The sequence below is a fragment of the Hippoglossus hippoglossus genome, chromosome 15, assembly GCF_009819705.1.
Source record: "Hippoglossus hippoglossus isolate fHipHip1 chromosome 15, fHipHip1.pri, whole genome shotgun sequence".
Classification (NCBI taxonomy): Eukaryota; Metazoa; Chordata; class Actinopteri; order Pleuronectiformes; family Pleuronectidae; genus Hippoglossus; species Hippoglossus hippoglossus.
In genome coordinates this window covers 4,405,679-4,420,678 of record NC_047165.1, presented here as the reverse complement: position 1 = coordinate 4,420,678, position 15,000 = coordinate 4,405,679, and the positions used below count along the sequence as shown (strand labels likewise).

At 43.2% G+C, this 15,000-nt stretch overlaps 1 protein-coding gene and 2 long non-coding RNA genes across 3 annotated transcripts in view; 2 read left to right on the top strand and 1 right to left on the bottom strand.

Annotated features, from left to right (window-relative positions):
- The window catches only part of LOC117775705 (protein kinase C epsilon type-like), a 42,646-nt gene that overhangs the window by 10,886 nt on the left and 16,760 nt on the right, over positions 1 to 15,000 (bottom strand). The window contains exons 3-10 of the mRNA XM_034609070.1: positions 12,693 to 12,861; positions 12,107 to 12,141; positions 11,855 to 11,943; positions 11,310 to 11,442; positions 11,085 to 11,227; positions 10,459 to 10,555; positions 10,082 to 10,368; positions 9,820 to 9,993 (exon numbers count right to left, since the gene is read on the bottom strand). Coding sequence (XP_034464961.1) covers positions 9,820 to 9,993; positions 10,082 to 10,368; positions 10,459 to 10,555; positions 11,085 to 11,227; positions 11,310 to 11,442; positions 11,855 to 11,943; positions 12,107 to 12,141; positions 12,693 to 12,861 — 1,127 coding nt within the window. The remainder of the gene's footprint in view (positions 1 to 9,819; positions 9,994 to 10,081; positions 10,369 to 10,458; positions 10,556 to 11,084; positions 11,228 to 11,309; positions 11,443 to 11,854; positions 11,944 to 12,106; positions 12,142 to 12,692; positions 12,862 to 15,000) is intronic.
- LOC117775707 lies at positions 3,176 to 4,373 on the top strand. The gene is made up of 2 exons (XR_004616306.1): positions 3,176 to 4,071; positions 4,235 to 4,373. It is a non-coding gene; the product is annotated as an uncharacterized LOC117775707 (long non-coding RNA).
- Positions 4,451 to 4,714, top strand: LOC117775708. The gene is made up of 2 exons (XR_004616307.1): positions 4,451 to 4,553; positions 4,596 to 4,714. It is a non-coding gene; the product is annotated as an uncharacterized LOC117775708 (long non-coding RNA).

Here is a 15,000-nt window from a genome sequence, read left to right as displayed (position 1 = left end):
TGTGTGTGTGTGTGTGTGTTATAAACAGCTCTGTATATAAGAAGCAGGAGGCGTCCCTCGGAGCCATTGTGTGAGGTCTCAGGGTTTAAACAGGTGTAACCAGAGTTCACAGATCCTCACAGAGAACTAAACCTCGAGGTAGAAACGTGTGACTCAGAACTGACTGGAAATAACCACATAATCCCCTCAGATTTACCGATTTACTATTTTTATTATTTCCTGTATATTATTGTGCAGTAAAAATATTCCTGTAAACCTGCGTTTTCTTCCTCAATGAGAACAATACAACAGAGGTGACTAAACAGACACAGGATCTGCTGAGTCACAATCCTGATTTCCCTCATTTCTGTTTCACTGCGTCATTTGTTTCACCATGATTTAAAAAACTGGTAATATTACAAAAACATAATTACATTCCTGGATCCGCCCCCTGATCCAAATCCCCCCTAAAATGTAATGGGGTCTTCCTTGGATCATGCCCCACCCCTTAGCGGTGATTGGTTGCATAGCTACTACGTGATCCTGCACAAGAAACAAAAATCCAAACCACCGTGGACAGAAACATTACCTCCTGGACCGAGGTAATAAAAAGGTTTTCAGATGTAAAACATACGGTTTATCTTCAGCCACAGGTAAACTGTAAAGTGCAAGTTGTAAAGTTATAGCTCCAAATGTTCTCATCATCAAGTAATGACATGACACGTGTTTTAAAAACTACAACTTTGTCCGCTTCAACCTGACCGGGTTCCAAACTAAAATTCTGAAATGCCATCAGGGTTCAGGTTCGGCCATGTTTGTTGCTTTATAATTAATAATCTGACAAAACAGGCTCAGGTGGAGTTCGGACACAAGAAAACAGAAAGTCATTCAGGTTCGGGTCCGGCTCAGTCAGGTTTGGACAGTAAAATAGCGGCCCCTCTGGTCATTACAGAGAATACAGGTTTCAGGCACTTCTGCGTTGGCTTCACTTTCCGCTCCCGGGGGTCTTCGTTCATTTTTATAAACGCTCAGTGTTTAACATATGAGCCTTGGTTTCTGGGTCAGTGTTTGGTACTGGAGTTCCCTTATCTCATCTTTTTGCCAACGTTGCATCTTCACTTTCTAATTGAGAAGTTTGACCTGAACTTGCCGACGAGGCCAGAAGTTTTTTTTTTCCTTTCTTTTCTCTTCTCTCCCTGCTCCTCCTGAACGAGACTTTAAACAGGATGTTGAAATAGTTTGTTTAAATGTACCCAGAGTCCCGGCTGGTCCCACCCAATCAAACATGAATAAACATTTCCTGAGTGTAATTACAAATGTACAGATACTGGCTTCCCACTGCTTCCCACACACACACACACACACACACACACACACACACACACACACACACACACACACACACACACACACCCTATATCAGGGTTGTTCAAGTCTTTGCTCCCCCCAGACAAAGCTGAAACAACGCCCCCCCCCCCACACCTTAGTTTTTCACTGAATTTCTGGACGATTGTGATGAATGTGAACATGATGATGTTTTTTGATTCGACAGATTCTCAACAATCGACTGTTTGACATAACTTCACTCTGTTTGTTCTGAGGAGTTTTATTAGTTTCTGACTCTGGGAAAAAGTTTTAACATCCACACACACACACACACACACACACACACACACACACACACACACACACACACGCACAATTCATGATCTCCTCTTGATAACAACGGAAATAATAAAGATAGGTTAATGTATTTTCACCTCCCTCCCACTCTGAAAACCTGTTATATAGACACACACCCAGATGATCTACAACCCGACACAATGTCCTGATTGTTATCTTACTGATGTGTGTGTCTGTGTGTGCATGTGTCTTCTGTGTATACGTGTGTGTGTGTTACATATGCCCTCTCAATGCCACCGTGCTGTAATGTAATGTATGTAAAACAAGTCCTGACTCGCATCTTAAACCTGAACCATTAAGCCATATTTTATCTTTCTTCGTTGTCTGACACACACACACACACACACACACACACACACACACGAAAATCCGCCAGCACCTTCCAATAAAATAGTTTAAATTAAAAAGTAAAGGTTTTGTATTAAAGTTTTCGCCCGAGTGAACAAGGAGAAAACAAGTTAAAAAGAGAGTGAGAAAAAGGAATTAAGGTAAATCAAGCTAAAATCGAAGGGAAAGAAACAAAAAATAAAGACAGAAGAAAAGAAAGAGGACTGAAGAAATTATAAAGAACAAGAGAAGGAGGAAAAAAGTATTTGGAGACATAAATGGAAGAAAATGCAAAAAGGAAATTAGTAATGACTTTAGAAAAGAAAACAGCAATAAAGGAAAGGACAGGGATGTGAAGAGGAAGGAATAAAGACAAGAAGGAAATTAGTAAGGACTAAATAGAGAGAAAGAAAGAAAGACTCACTGTCTCAAATAAGATCTAATCAGATTAAATGTAATCAAGTAAATATACTCTACAGAGTTTTGCCCCTGAATCCTTTAACTTCATATTTCTGTCACAGTCTGAACCTTCCTCATCTTATACTTTGAATAAACTTCCAGAAACTTCAGTGAATTCACAAAAATAAAAACCGGTCTCTCTAAACCAAACATCTGGAACAAAAACACAACAACACCAGGTCTGACCTTTTGTGCAGAAACTAAAAAAGTAAATTGCTGCTTATTTTCCTCGGAACATTATGAGTCATTAACGTTTGGCTGATGGTTGGTAAAGGCGCACACACACCACACACACACACACACACACACACACACACACACACACACACACACACACACACACACACACACACACACACACACAATAAAGCCCCACACAGTGATTCTATTTAACACAATCTGGAGTCTGAGAGTTTGATTCACATCTTCACACTGTGATGATTGTTTTCATATTAATACTCGATAATAACAGATATGATGTGTGGTTTGTGTGTTTGTCTGTGTGTGTGTGTGTGTGTGTGTGTGGCCCTGGAACAGATTCAACAATATTTGTCCTTAGAAAAAAAAAAAACTTAATTAGATGAAGCTTTTATCTCTAATGCCAAGTACGTGATTTGTTTTCATGTGATCTGGACATGGAGCTCTCTACACGACTGATGACACACACCTACACACAACTACACCTACACACAACTACACTTACGCCTACACACACCTACAGCTACATACACCTAATACGTCCGTTCGGCTCTGATTGGCTGTATTTGTTGGCGATGTTTAAATATTTTGTTGCTAGACATCTAGTCAGAGAAGGCGTCTGCGAACAAGTCTTTGAAATGTTCACACATTGGCGACTCACGATCAAATACTAATTTAGCTCCAACCTGAAGCTTTTGGTGTCAAGTTTAAATATAATAAGTGGAAAATCGTGTAATCAGCTTAAATCGTCCAGAAGGTACGAGTGGTTCTGCGATAAAGTGACGACTGAAAATAAACGTCAAGAAGTTCCTGCAGCCAGGGAGAAATTTACACTGGCAGTTATCATTCTGGGTATATTCGTGTTTTTCTTTATGAGGTAAAACAAGCTAGTCAAGCAATTGTTTTTAAATCAATAAATCAAGTAGTCCCTCAATCTAACAATTGTTCTTCAGATTATTTTTTGGGATAATTTTCTACTTAGTTGATTAATCCTTTGTTATCTAATCTATCAATAACTGTCACTGTGATCTACAGTTTATGTTTCAACCAGTTTGACTGTGGCCCATACAAAGTATTAAAACAAAAGTCAAAACATGTTGTTCTTTCTTCCTCCAGAATAAACCTTGCAATGGCTAAACTGCAATATTAAACTGCAGTACTCTGAGCTGTACCTAATGAAGTGGTAACTAAGTGCGTAGACTGTGTATGTCAGAAGTGCAGCTTTCACTGTATGAAGAGATAAAACACACTTTGATTGGCACAGGCTGAGTTTATGTGGAGTTTATGTGGAGACCAGGTGATCCAGACAACGTCCCTGACCGAGGACTCCTCCAGCAGCACTGCCGGCCCGGCCGAGGAGGGCGGCTCTGCTGGGACGAGAGAGGAGAAGCATTCCTTCTTGCAGACCTCCACCATCAACAACAGGTGGGTGTTTGAAATATCTCCCTGTCTTGATCATTTTACATTGTAGAAGAATAGTTCAACAGTTTGGCAAATATTCTTGTGTTTTGCTCAGAGTTCAATGGGAAGAATGTCAAACCACTGCTTTCAGATCAGGAGTTAAACTATTTTCTTATCCACATCCAAGACCAGACGACTCTCAAGCCAAGATGAGAAAGAGTGAACAACTGGCAGCCACTGGAAAAGACACGCGTGGGCAAACGGGCCCAGTAAAGCCCCAGAGGAAGAGAAAGAGGGATGATCCCACAGCCGATGGCAACCCGTCAGCAAAGAAGAGAAACGTGAGCCTCAAAAAAGAGCTGACGGACAAGTCAGAAGCTGCCCCCTCCAACTCATCCCAGGTTCATTCCCCGAAGAAGAGGAAGAGGGACGAAGAGGAGGCGCCAGTGTTGGAAGAAACTTGCCCAGTGAAGAAAAAGAGGGCGTACAGGAGAAAGAAAACGGCCGTTGAAACAAGTCCTCTGACAAACAAAGACTGAAATGAGGAGATCGAACTGTCAAGAACTCAATTTGTGTTTTACCTGCTCTTTTTAATTGATGTTCTGAAATGTGCCCTGATTAACTTTTTCCAAACAGTTGTATTGAGAATTAAAACATATGAAATAAATCACTTCTCTGAAGAGTCATGATTAAACTTCTGTCGTGATCATAAAGGGAGCACGAAGCTCTTTCGAGGCTGCAGACACATTTACCTTCGTGTTTGGTTCCTGTTTATCTCCACTCAGGTGAAAAGATGCTAATGTGGGAAATATATGAGAATCAGCTGCTTGAGCTCTCGGGCCACTGTACAATACAAATGTTTTTTTTTATTTCTGGAACCAGGCTGTTTGAGCTCTATCTCAAAAACAAACCAGTCTGTAGAGTTGCCATCATGCCAAATATGCGCAAATCAATTTCAATAAGTCAGGGAGTGTCGGTTAGTAGCAGGCCCTTTTATATATGTATATAGTGTCCGAATGCAAGCGCAGCACACATTCATAAAACGAGCCTCTCCCACTTCCTGGTCGAGCTCGGGGAAGAGGAAGCAGCCCCCTCGGATCAGGCCACATGAGGCCGACCTGCAGACAGCCAGACCTCAGAGGCGGCTCCCAGTGCGGCTCCCAGTGCGGCTCCCAGTGCGGCTCCCAGTGCGGCTCCCAGTGCGGCTCCGACCTGCCTCTTCCCCTATGTTGGTGCTCCCACTTCGACAGCATCTCCAACGGGTCCACCTTCTATTTCAATTATATCTACTGTAACATCTGGGAGCGGGAGTGTCAGCTCAACCAGGACGATGCTACACAACAAGGCAGGACACTGGCAGAGGGAGGAACCATAGGTTGAAATCACTCTCAGCGATCATAGCTGCTACATAACGACACGTTTACTGGTTCTATAACACAACTGGGTGGCAGAGTAGAGATTTTGGTGGGAACTCAAGTTTGTGTGTGTGTCTGTGTGTGTGTGTGTGTGTGTGTGTGTGTGTGTGTGTTTGTATGTGTGTGTGTGTGTGTGTGTGCGTGTGTGTGTGTGTGCGTGCCTGAACTGCATCCAAAGAAAAGCAAAGCAGACATATCTCAGCTAATGACATGCTATAAAAATAATTACAACAACTCTCCTCCGCTCATGACTGACACATATTTGGCTGAGATACCTGCATGTGCCTGCAGTGTGTGTGTGTGTGTGTGTGTGTGTGTGTGTGTGTGTGTGTGTGTGTGTGTGTGTGTGTGTGAGCGTGTGTGATTCTTCCCTGAGGCTAACAGCAGTTAACTTTGTGCTGTCGGTCCGCTTCTCCCACGGAAAATCTTCTTACTCCTGTTCTCATGCAAACAAGTGAACACAACTCTTGATTTTTATTGGTAAAAAAAAAACTCCAATAAAAGTTTTTTATTCAGTGGAGTGAAGTGAGCGGAGGGCATCGGGGTTTTATGGAGGTTGAGTGTGTTTACGTTGTGTGTGCGATTTGTTCAAATGTTTTTAAAACTTTAAACAAGATAGAGAAGCTCCGTTGACACAGATGTGTTCAGACTGCAGACGGTTATATGTGCATATGTTATTTAGTTATTAATTATGCTTTATTAATTATTATTTATATTTGTTGTTATGTGCTTTATACCAATTTTTCTTTAAGGAACCATTTGGTGCACTGTGATGTCTTTATACTTAAACATGGTTTCTGTGCTTTGTGACCTGTGTCCCACCTACACCCCCCCTCCCCCCCCCCACACCCTCCCCCGTCTTTATTCCTGCCTCCGTCCCGCTCTTCTTAATCGACTGTGCAATCGCAGCCGTGTTCTCCTATCGGCCTAATTACCACAGAGAAATGTAAATAACATTATACAACAGTAGCACCGGGCCACACGCCGCTTCGCACAGCGAGGCCGAGGAGAGGATGGAGAAAAACACTGAAATCTGCTTCTATTGTCAATATTTGTGATAATGAGGGGGCTGGTATTTTTGAACGAGGGGAAGGAAAGATGACAAATAAAGGAGAAGTAAAGGGTGAAGGGGTTCAGTTGAAAAAATAAAAACAGGGAGGTAGAGAACAGGACAGATTACAGAGAAGAGCGAGTGTTTTTAAATGAGCTGTAACCGGTGAAGATCAGACGCAGCAGAGTCCGAAAAACAGAAACCAGAAAGAAGCAGGGTCCATTAATGAAGCTTTGTTCTCTTCACAGAGAAAGAGAGAGAGAGAGAGAGAGAAAGAGAGAGAGAGAGAGAGAGAGAGAGAGAGAGAGAGAGAGAGAGAGTGATGCTCATACAGATGTGACAGACGAGTGAAAGCACAGGTGGATAAACAGATGTTACTGTTGTGGCAGAAAGAGGAGGAAGAGGAGGAAGAGAAGCTCAACAAGAGAGAGATGGAGGTGGAGGTGGAGGTCGAGCAGGTTGTCCACTAATTGGAAGGTCAAAGGTTTGATTCCCGCTTCCTCCAGTTCGCGTGTCTACATGTCACGGGCGGAACCATAGACTGTAAATAAAGATGGCGTCTCTACTTCCTCCTGCAAAAATATCTTGGACACGGGAGCCGCCATCTTGTGCTTTTGAGGTCACTAAGAGTCAAGTGTTGAGTTATCTCGACCAATAAGGAGTCAGTGTCACCTGTCAATCACCCAAACATCACACTCACTTTAATCAAGCTGCTGGTTTATGGTGAAAAAGTTGCACAGTGTTGATGTAATATCAGGTGATTTTAATTAACCTCGAAACCATGAATCTGATTATTGCACAAGCAGCGATGTCAGAAATCCCCACAATGCACTGCACAAATATGAAGTCCAATATTCAGTGGACAGGCCACAAAGTTACGTAAAAGGTGAAGAGTCAAACCTCCATGAAGCTGAATGTGTGTGTACAGTTTATACTGTACATGTGGGTTTGTTTACTGTAATCACATCGAGAGAGGGTGTTCGGAGAGGACGCGGGAGACGGAGGTGAAGGGTGGGGTGGGGTGGGGGGGGGGGGGGGGGGGGGGGGGTGAGGAGGACGAGGGGATGAGGAGGGTGAGGAGGGCGGGGTCACATGTGGAATACACATCAGGTCCCTGATAAGGAACAAAGCCGTTATGTAAGAACCACAATCCCTTTGTTTTGTCCAAGAACACAATCCCAATCAGCCCTGAGTCCAGTGTGTGTGTGTGTGTGTGTGTGTGTGTGTGTGTGTGTGTGTGTGTGTGTGTGTGTGTGTCCAGTCAAGTCTGATGTGGAGACACAAGAAAAAAACAAAAGGACAACGATGTAGAAAAGTGTCGTCACAGCTTCCGTCTCTCTCTCTCTCTCTCTCTCCTGTTTGTTTGTTTGTTTGCTCTGGAGGAAGTTGAACGGGAATAAATAAGGAACGAGGAGACGCCATCGTTTCCAGAACAACATGAGAAAATAAACAAATGTGGCTGCTCTGCTAAATGTCCTCGCTCACCCGCATGTTTCTCCTTCTGCTCGTCTTCAGGTTTCAGGAAAATGTGGTTGTATTTTGTGTGATTGCTTCGGAATCAAGAGAAGAAAAAACATCTGAAATCGACATGAGCTGTTTTGCAGGTGAAACTCATCATTCAGTTCATTTCAGAATAAAACTTTATGCCCGTCTGCCAGATATTTATTTCCATGTTGATTTAATAAAGAAGACGACGAAAGACAAGACAGTGAGTAATGACCCAAATCATCAGATTACAGATAGAAGCGGCTGAAACGTGCTCTGGACGTGCAGCTCGGAGGAGAGCTGCTCTAGTTGGTCGAGTTCAGAAACTTCTCAAAATTCTGTAGGTGAACTCTATCTGTCCACATCCCTTCATTCTTAACGCAAATTATCCAAACGCAAACCGGGAAAAACGTACGTTTCAGCGACTTCATGACCAAATGGACGAAGCTCGTACCATGTGGACGCAAGCGCCACATGGAGCAGGTTGCTGGTTTGACTCCCAGTCGACCAGAACATGTGATGATTACCAATAAAAGCATTCAGTTGTTTCGCTGGGAGCTTGTGTGCAGCTCGTGTTGTGTGGAGGTTGGACTGATGAAAAATAACACCTGTGATGTCGTTTGAGACCCGTCAGGCTCAGGTTGCCACACACACACACACACACACACCCACACACACACACACACACACACACGCTCATGTACAGTGCCTCTGTACATTTCGGGGCAGGAACACTTATGTAACATACGAAAGAGAACACATACGGGGTCTGGAGGAGCTGTTGTCGTTGGCAGCGTCCCACCCTCAGCTGCCCGTCTGTCATCGTCCACTTACTGTCGAGGCCGAGGTGAAGTTAAACAGAGCTCTCTCTCTCTATCTCTCTCACTCTCTCTCTCCCTCTCTCTCTCTGAGCCGATGGCAGATGCTTCACTAATGACTTCAGTTTTAAAGGAACCTTAAAATTGTTCCCAGGCCGAAAAACAGCGCCGCTCGGCTTCATGACGACGGTTTCCAGCCGCAACCGAGAAAACAGAGGATGTGATTTCTGTTGAAAAGCTTCTTCACAGCTCTTAATAAACAGGCGATGATTAGAAGTGAATACGGAGCCGTTCTTTTTTTTACCTCAAATAAAAGATTACGCAAAAATAACACCGAGCGGTTTTCCACGACACTGCGGGACAGTAATGGGACCGTTATACTTCGTGGATGTTGATGATGTACATCAGGAATATTTGTTTATATATATAATATAATATAACTGTGAGCAATATGGTCAGATCCAAGTAAAAATCTGGATTCAGCAGATTTAAATGTAGTTTCATAGGAACGTATGTTATGTGTGAGTTGATGAATAAAACTGTTCAATTTAATAATTAATTGAGCTGTTTATTCTTTAGTTTTATATTTAACACCTTCATTTATGTGAATATAATGATGTATAAATGTTTTTTCTTTCCTTGCTTTGATTTAACTCATTAGTAAAAGTGCTGTATAAATAAAATGTATTAATTATTATTGTTAGAAACTGTGTTGTGTTTTCCAGTATTTTGGATTTTGTTTTACTCAAACAAATTTTAAAGCATCACTTATGAACTTTAAATCATAAGCACGTTTATTTTTCTGAATCTGTGGATGTTTTTAGTGTGAGCTGCAGATATAAATGTGGCCTGATGTCGCCCCCTGCAGGCTCAAAGTATGTCTGCCTTTGTATGTGTGTGTTGTGGAGTGTGTGTGTGTGTGTGTGTGTGTGTGTGTGTGTGTGTGTGTGTGTGTGTGTGTGTGTGTGTGTGTGTGTGTGTGTGTGTGTGTGTGTGTTCCTACTTTAGTCTGGAAGCAGCAGAAGAGTTGCGTCAGGTACGGGTGTTTTCTGGCGAGGGCCAGGATGCGTTTCTCCGTCAGGGTGCAGTCCACGTCGTCGTCCTGCAGGATCACGTCTTTCTTCAGCACCTTGACGGCGAAGACCTCGTCGCTGCCTTTCAGCTCCGCCAGCATCACCTGGTCACGTGACACACAAACGTCAGAACGGCGCGAACATCGCAGTGACAAAAACACAAAGGTCAAAGGTCAGAGGTCGTGAACTCACCTTTCCGAAGCTTCCTTTCCCCAGAACCTTGATGAACACAAAGTCGTGCAGGTGCATCCTCTTGGCCTCTGGAACACTGTGACCCTTGACCTCACCGTTCGCCCGGCTCCCTCCTCCCTCCACTTTGGCTCCGCCTCCATCGCCTCCTCTGCCTGGTGCTCCGTGGTGGTGTTTGTCCCCCGTTACCGTGGCAACAGAGGATGGCGAGGACAGGGGATGCGTCTTGTGCTCCTCCCCGCGGTGGTCGAACGACAGAGCCTTCCTGATGTTCTCCAGCTCCTTCCCATCTGGACAGAAACGTAAAACAAAAGTGAGGAGAGCGTGTTCGTTCCTGTGGTTTTAAAGTTTGCATGTGATTGGTCGGAACGATCTGCTACCCTGGTCACACGGGGAGGTGGGGGCGGACTTTGAGCGGTCGTCTTCGGCCTGAGGCGTTTCTGAAATCTGCTGCTGGGGGTCCTGACCCTGAGGAAGCTGATCGGAGACAACACATCACTGTCATCACCTTCATCTGCAATTTATTCAATCTTTCAACCGATAAAAACAATCAATCAATGATCAATGTTGTTAAAACTTTCTCATCAATATAATTATGTTTATATGGTTTCACACAAGATAAAAAAAAATAAAATAAACAGATCAGGGTTATTTGTTTGTTTTAAATCAAAGCTCGTGACTTTAGAATAAAAAGTAAAGAGTTCCACTCAAACTTTATGTTTAAAAGCAAAAATCTCAAAATGGAAAAAAAAATAATTTAATAAATTTTAAATTTCTACATAAATTTTAAACCTGCAGTAAGAAACATTTTGTCTCCCCCGCCTGGCAGAGAGAGTTATTACACAAACAGTTCTTAATCTGGAGCTTCAGAAACTTTTCTCAGTTTTTCCCACATTCTCTCACTTAGTGAAGCCGACTCTGTTCCTCCTGAACCAATTAGATGATTGACTTCAAACACATTACAACCGTTACACAGCGTGGGAACTACAACCTGAGGAAGCGTCACCTTCTTGCGTCTCTGTGCACTGTTGGAGATCTTGTCCGGAGTGAATCCGAGGTCCGAGAGGACTTTTGCGATTCCCCTGGCGTCCACGCCGCAGTTGGGAGCGACGTTACTCTCACAGCGCCGGTGCACATTCACTTTACAAACTGACATACACACACACAGTGAAGAGGAGTTAGAGCTGAACACACTCACACTCATAACAAGGACTGAAGGAAACGTCCTCACCTTTACATTGCAGACCCTGTCGCAGCAGACCCCAGAGCAGAGAGCCACAGTGATCACAGAAGGTGAGAACTTTAAAGTTGTGGATGCCGAACTTGTGCGGAACGTTGACACTGAACCTCTGAGACCCGACTGTCTGTAAAAGACAGAGACAGAGACAGAGAGACAGAGACAGTGAGACAAACCTGCAGATCAGCTCCAGACAAGCGAAGGTCATGTGAGCCTCAAATATTTGAAGCTTATGGCTGATGAGTTAGTTGATGTCTTAGTTAGTTAAGTAGAGCCTCTATAATAAAAGCTTTTCATTTTTCCAGATAAATATGATATAATACCAGTGCATCAGTTGTGATCCGAGACCATCGGATCACACTGGAAACTGATCAATTGTGAAGTAACAAATCTTAGGACTAGATTAATCGACTAATGAAAAAAGTTGTATTTAACTACAAATGGTTTCTTTTTTCAGGTAAAGCGTTAAAATAAAATGCAATGAAATAAAATGAAAGTGTTGTGTGTAATAAAACCAGCAGGAGGTTGTAGATCAGTACCTCCACAACTGTGTCGTCCTGCTTCTTCATCCCAGCACACTTGGTAATGATCAGCTCATGGCAGCGCTTATGGACCACACAGGTACACACTGCACACACACACACACACACACACACACACACACACACACACACACACACACACACACACACACACACACACACACACACACACACACAGGAACACATTAACAGGGTGGTTTTATGTGTCATAAATGCCTGAAGCAACATGTAATAAAAACTCGGTCCCACCTTGACACTGGTAGCCTTGTTTCCCTAAGACGCCCCTAAGGTCAGAGAGAGAGAACGTGTCAGAAAACATTAACAATTATCATTATTATTATTTATTATTAAACTCTGACTGTTATAAAATGATGAAGCGATACAAAGAAAACCTGTTTCAGTCGTGTTTTCTACTTTGATGAGATGAGTTTTTTACTCGGCCGGAATAAAAATAAACTAAACTTAAAAACACTCCAACAGTTTCCTTGTGATTGTGAAACAAATCAAACTTTTCGTTCCGAGCGGAGCGGAGCCACATGTTTTCCATGTGAGTGATGCCGACACAGTTTGTTGGGATGGAAACAAACACAGCTGGCTTTGTTTACAGCGGCACACTTCACAGCATCCAGCGTGTTTACATGTAAACAAGACGACAGGTCTGTGGGGAGGCGTCGGGTTCCAGCAGGAAATCAGAGTTTAGAAAGAGCAGCAACAACCTGGTTTACATCTGCAGCTCGTCAACAATAAGACTTCATTAGAATTATGAGGAGTCTGTGTGTGTGTGTGTGTGTGTGTGTGTGTGTGTGTGTGTCTGTGTGTGTCTGTGTGTGTTCACCAGATAAAGTCCCTGCAGTGGGAGCAGTACGTGGGCTGCCTCAGGTAGGTGGCCATGAACTTGTGACCATTGACCTGATGGACCCTGCGACGGACAGCGCCCTGACGCTTCCTGGGACGCATCCGCTGCCGGAACACACGCTCCTCATTCTCGATGGAGTCGACTGCAACTACACACACACACACAATGCAAACACAATTCATACAAAAAGAGTGCACAGTAAAGTATGTAGGGTTCCTGCAAACAAGAAACAGACACACAGCAGCTGCACTTACACCATGCAGCCACTGGATGGTGCTGTCACAGTGCGGCTGAGTTGGTCCTTCAGTGATTAATTTAACTTCTGCTGCTCTTTAAGCTTAATTACACAGGGTTTCCCCAGTGGAAGGTTTCAATTACTGTCTGACACTGTGGCAATTACACACACACACACACACACACACACACACACACACACACACACACACACACACACACACACACACACACACACACACACACACACACACACACACACACACACACACACACACACACACACACACACAGTAATGAGCAGTGATAGTGACAGTCTCAGATCGATGGACATTATAACAGGTGGAAAAGTCCAGGTACTGATCAGGAAGTGAAAACATCTGAACATCTCTGTGCACTGATTTACTAAAATGGAGAATAGCACTAAATTTAATATATTTATTTACTTTCAGCAGATATCACATCTGCAGTAACTAGAACTTCCCCCAATTTTAACCTAAGAATAAAGACTAATAAATATGATCTGGAGACAGAATCAATACCTATTTAGCAAAAATATTTATATATATTTTTACTGCATTTTCCTAGTATACATTTTTACTGTTAATACCATATTTTATTTTCACTTTTTGTATATAAAGTCTTAATTCATGTGTGTTATCAGAAGTTTTCTTTGTACGGTTGTAAAGATTCTTGCTCATCAGCCCTCAGATGATGAAGACTTATCAGCCACAACATTAAAACCAGTTTCCTTTTTAAATGTTGAGACTCGTGTCGTTGTCGTTTCTTCACCTCGACGTGTGAACAGCGACCGAATCCTCCTGATTCAACCTGTGTTTCCTCCAGCGTCTCCCTCAAGGACCAACTTCACTTCAAGCTCCTCATAAAGCATTTCTTCTTCTTCCTGTCCTGCTCTGCCCGTCCTCACTCTTTACTACACTGTACGCCATCGCCATCACCTAGCAACTGATGACTGCTGCCTAGCAACAGTGCTAGACTTGGCGTTTTCCACTGTAAAGGGTTCAGGGGCGGGGGTTTGTGATGGTATGTGATGGTCTCTGACATCTTCATCACAACCTCGTTAAGTTAAGGTGAAGATTTAATTAGTGCCAATAGAACAAAAGAGTGACATCATCGACCTTCATTAAAAACCGTAACGTCCTGATAGAAACCTACAGGCTGGAATGTGTATTACACTCATAATAATGTTAATGTTTAACATCACACTGAACATTACGCCACTTTTAACACTTTGATATTTCAGATCAGCCTGGTGGTGTTAATAAAGATGGACGACGTGACAGCTACCTGAAAATGAAGCCAAAACATCTGGATCGTGTGTGCGTGCGTGTGTGCGTGTGTGTGTGTGTGTGTGTGTGTGTGTGTGTGTGTGTGTGTGTGACAGCTAATAGGTCGATTGCAGACCTGACAGTTCATCCATGTGGTCTGTGCTATGCAAACACATTTAAGTAATGACTGCCATGTCAGCCGTACACGCACACACGCACACACACACACACACACACACACACACACACACACACACACACACACACACACACACACACACACACACACACACACACACACACACACACACACACACACACACACACACACGTTTCCATGACTTCAGAGGACATTACATTCACTTATATTCGTTTCCTGAAGATTTATTAGGACTCTAACCATAACTACCACTGACCCAAAACTAACCTTAACCGAACCACTAACCTTACTCTAGCTTAACCTCATATTAATCTAACCTAATATTAATCTAACCAAAACATAACCTACAAATCTGAAATGATTTATGATTTATGTCCCCACAATTTGATAGACACAAAAAGAAATAAAATCAAATCCCTCCCTCTCTCTCTCTCTCTCTCTCTCTCTCTCTCTCTCTCTCTAACCATCGCTCCCTCTCTTCTGATGATGTAACTGGTCCATTACAGAACACTCCACTTTGCTAATCAATTTATCACCCCTCTCTCCCCCTCTCTCGACCTCCGGTTAACTCCCTCTCTGTCTTTCGCTTCTTCCATTCTGTCAT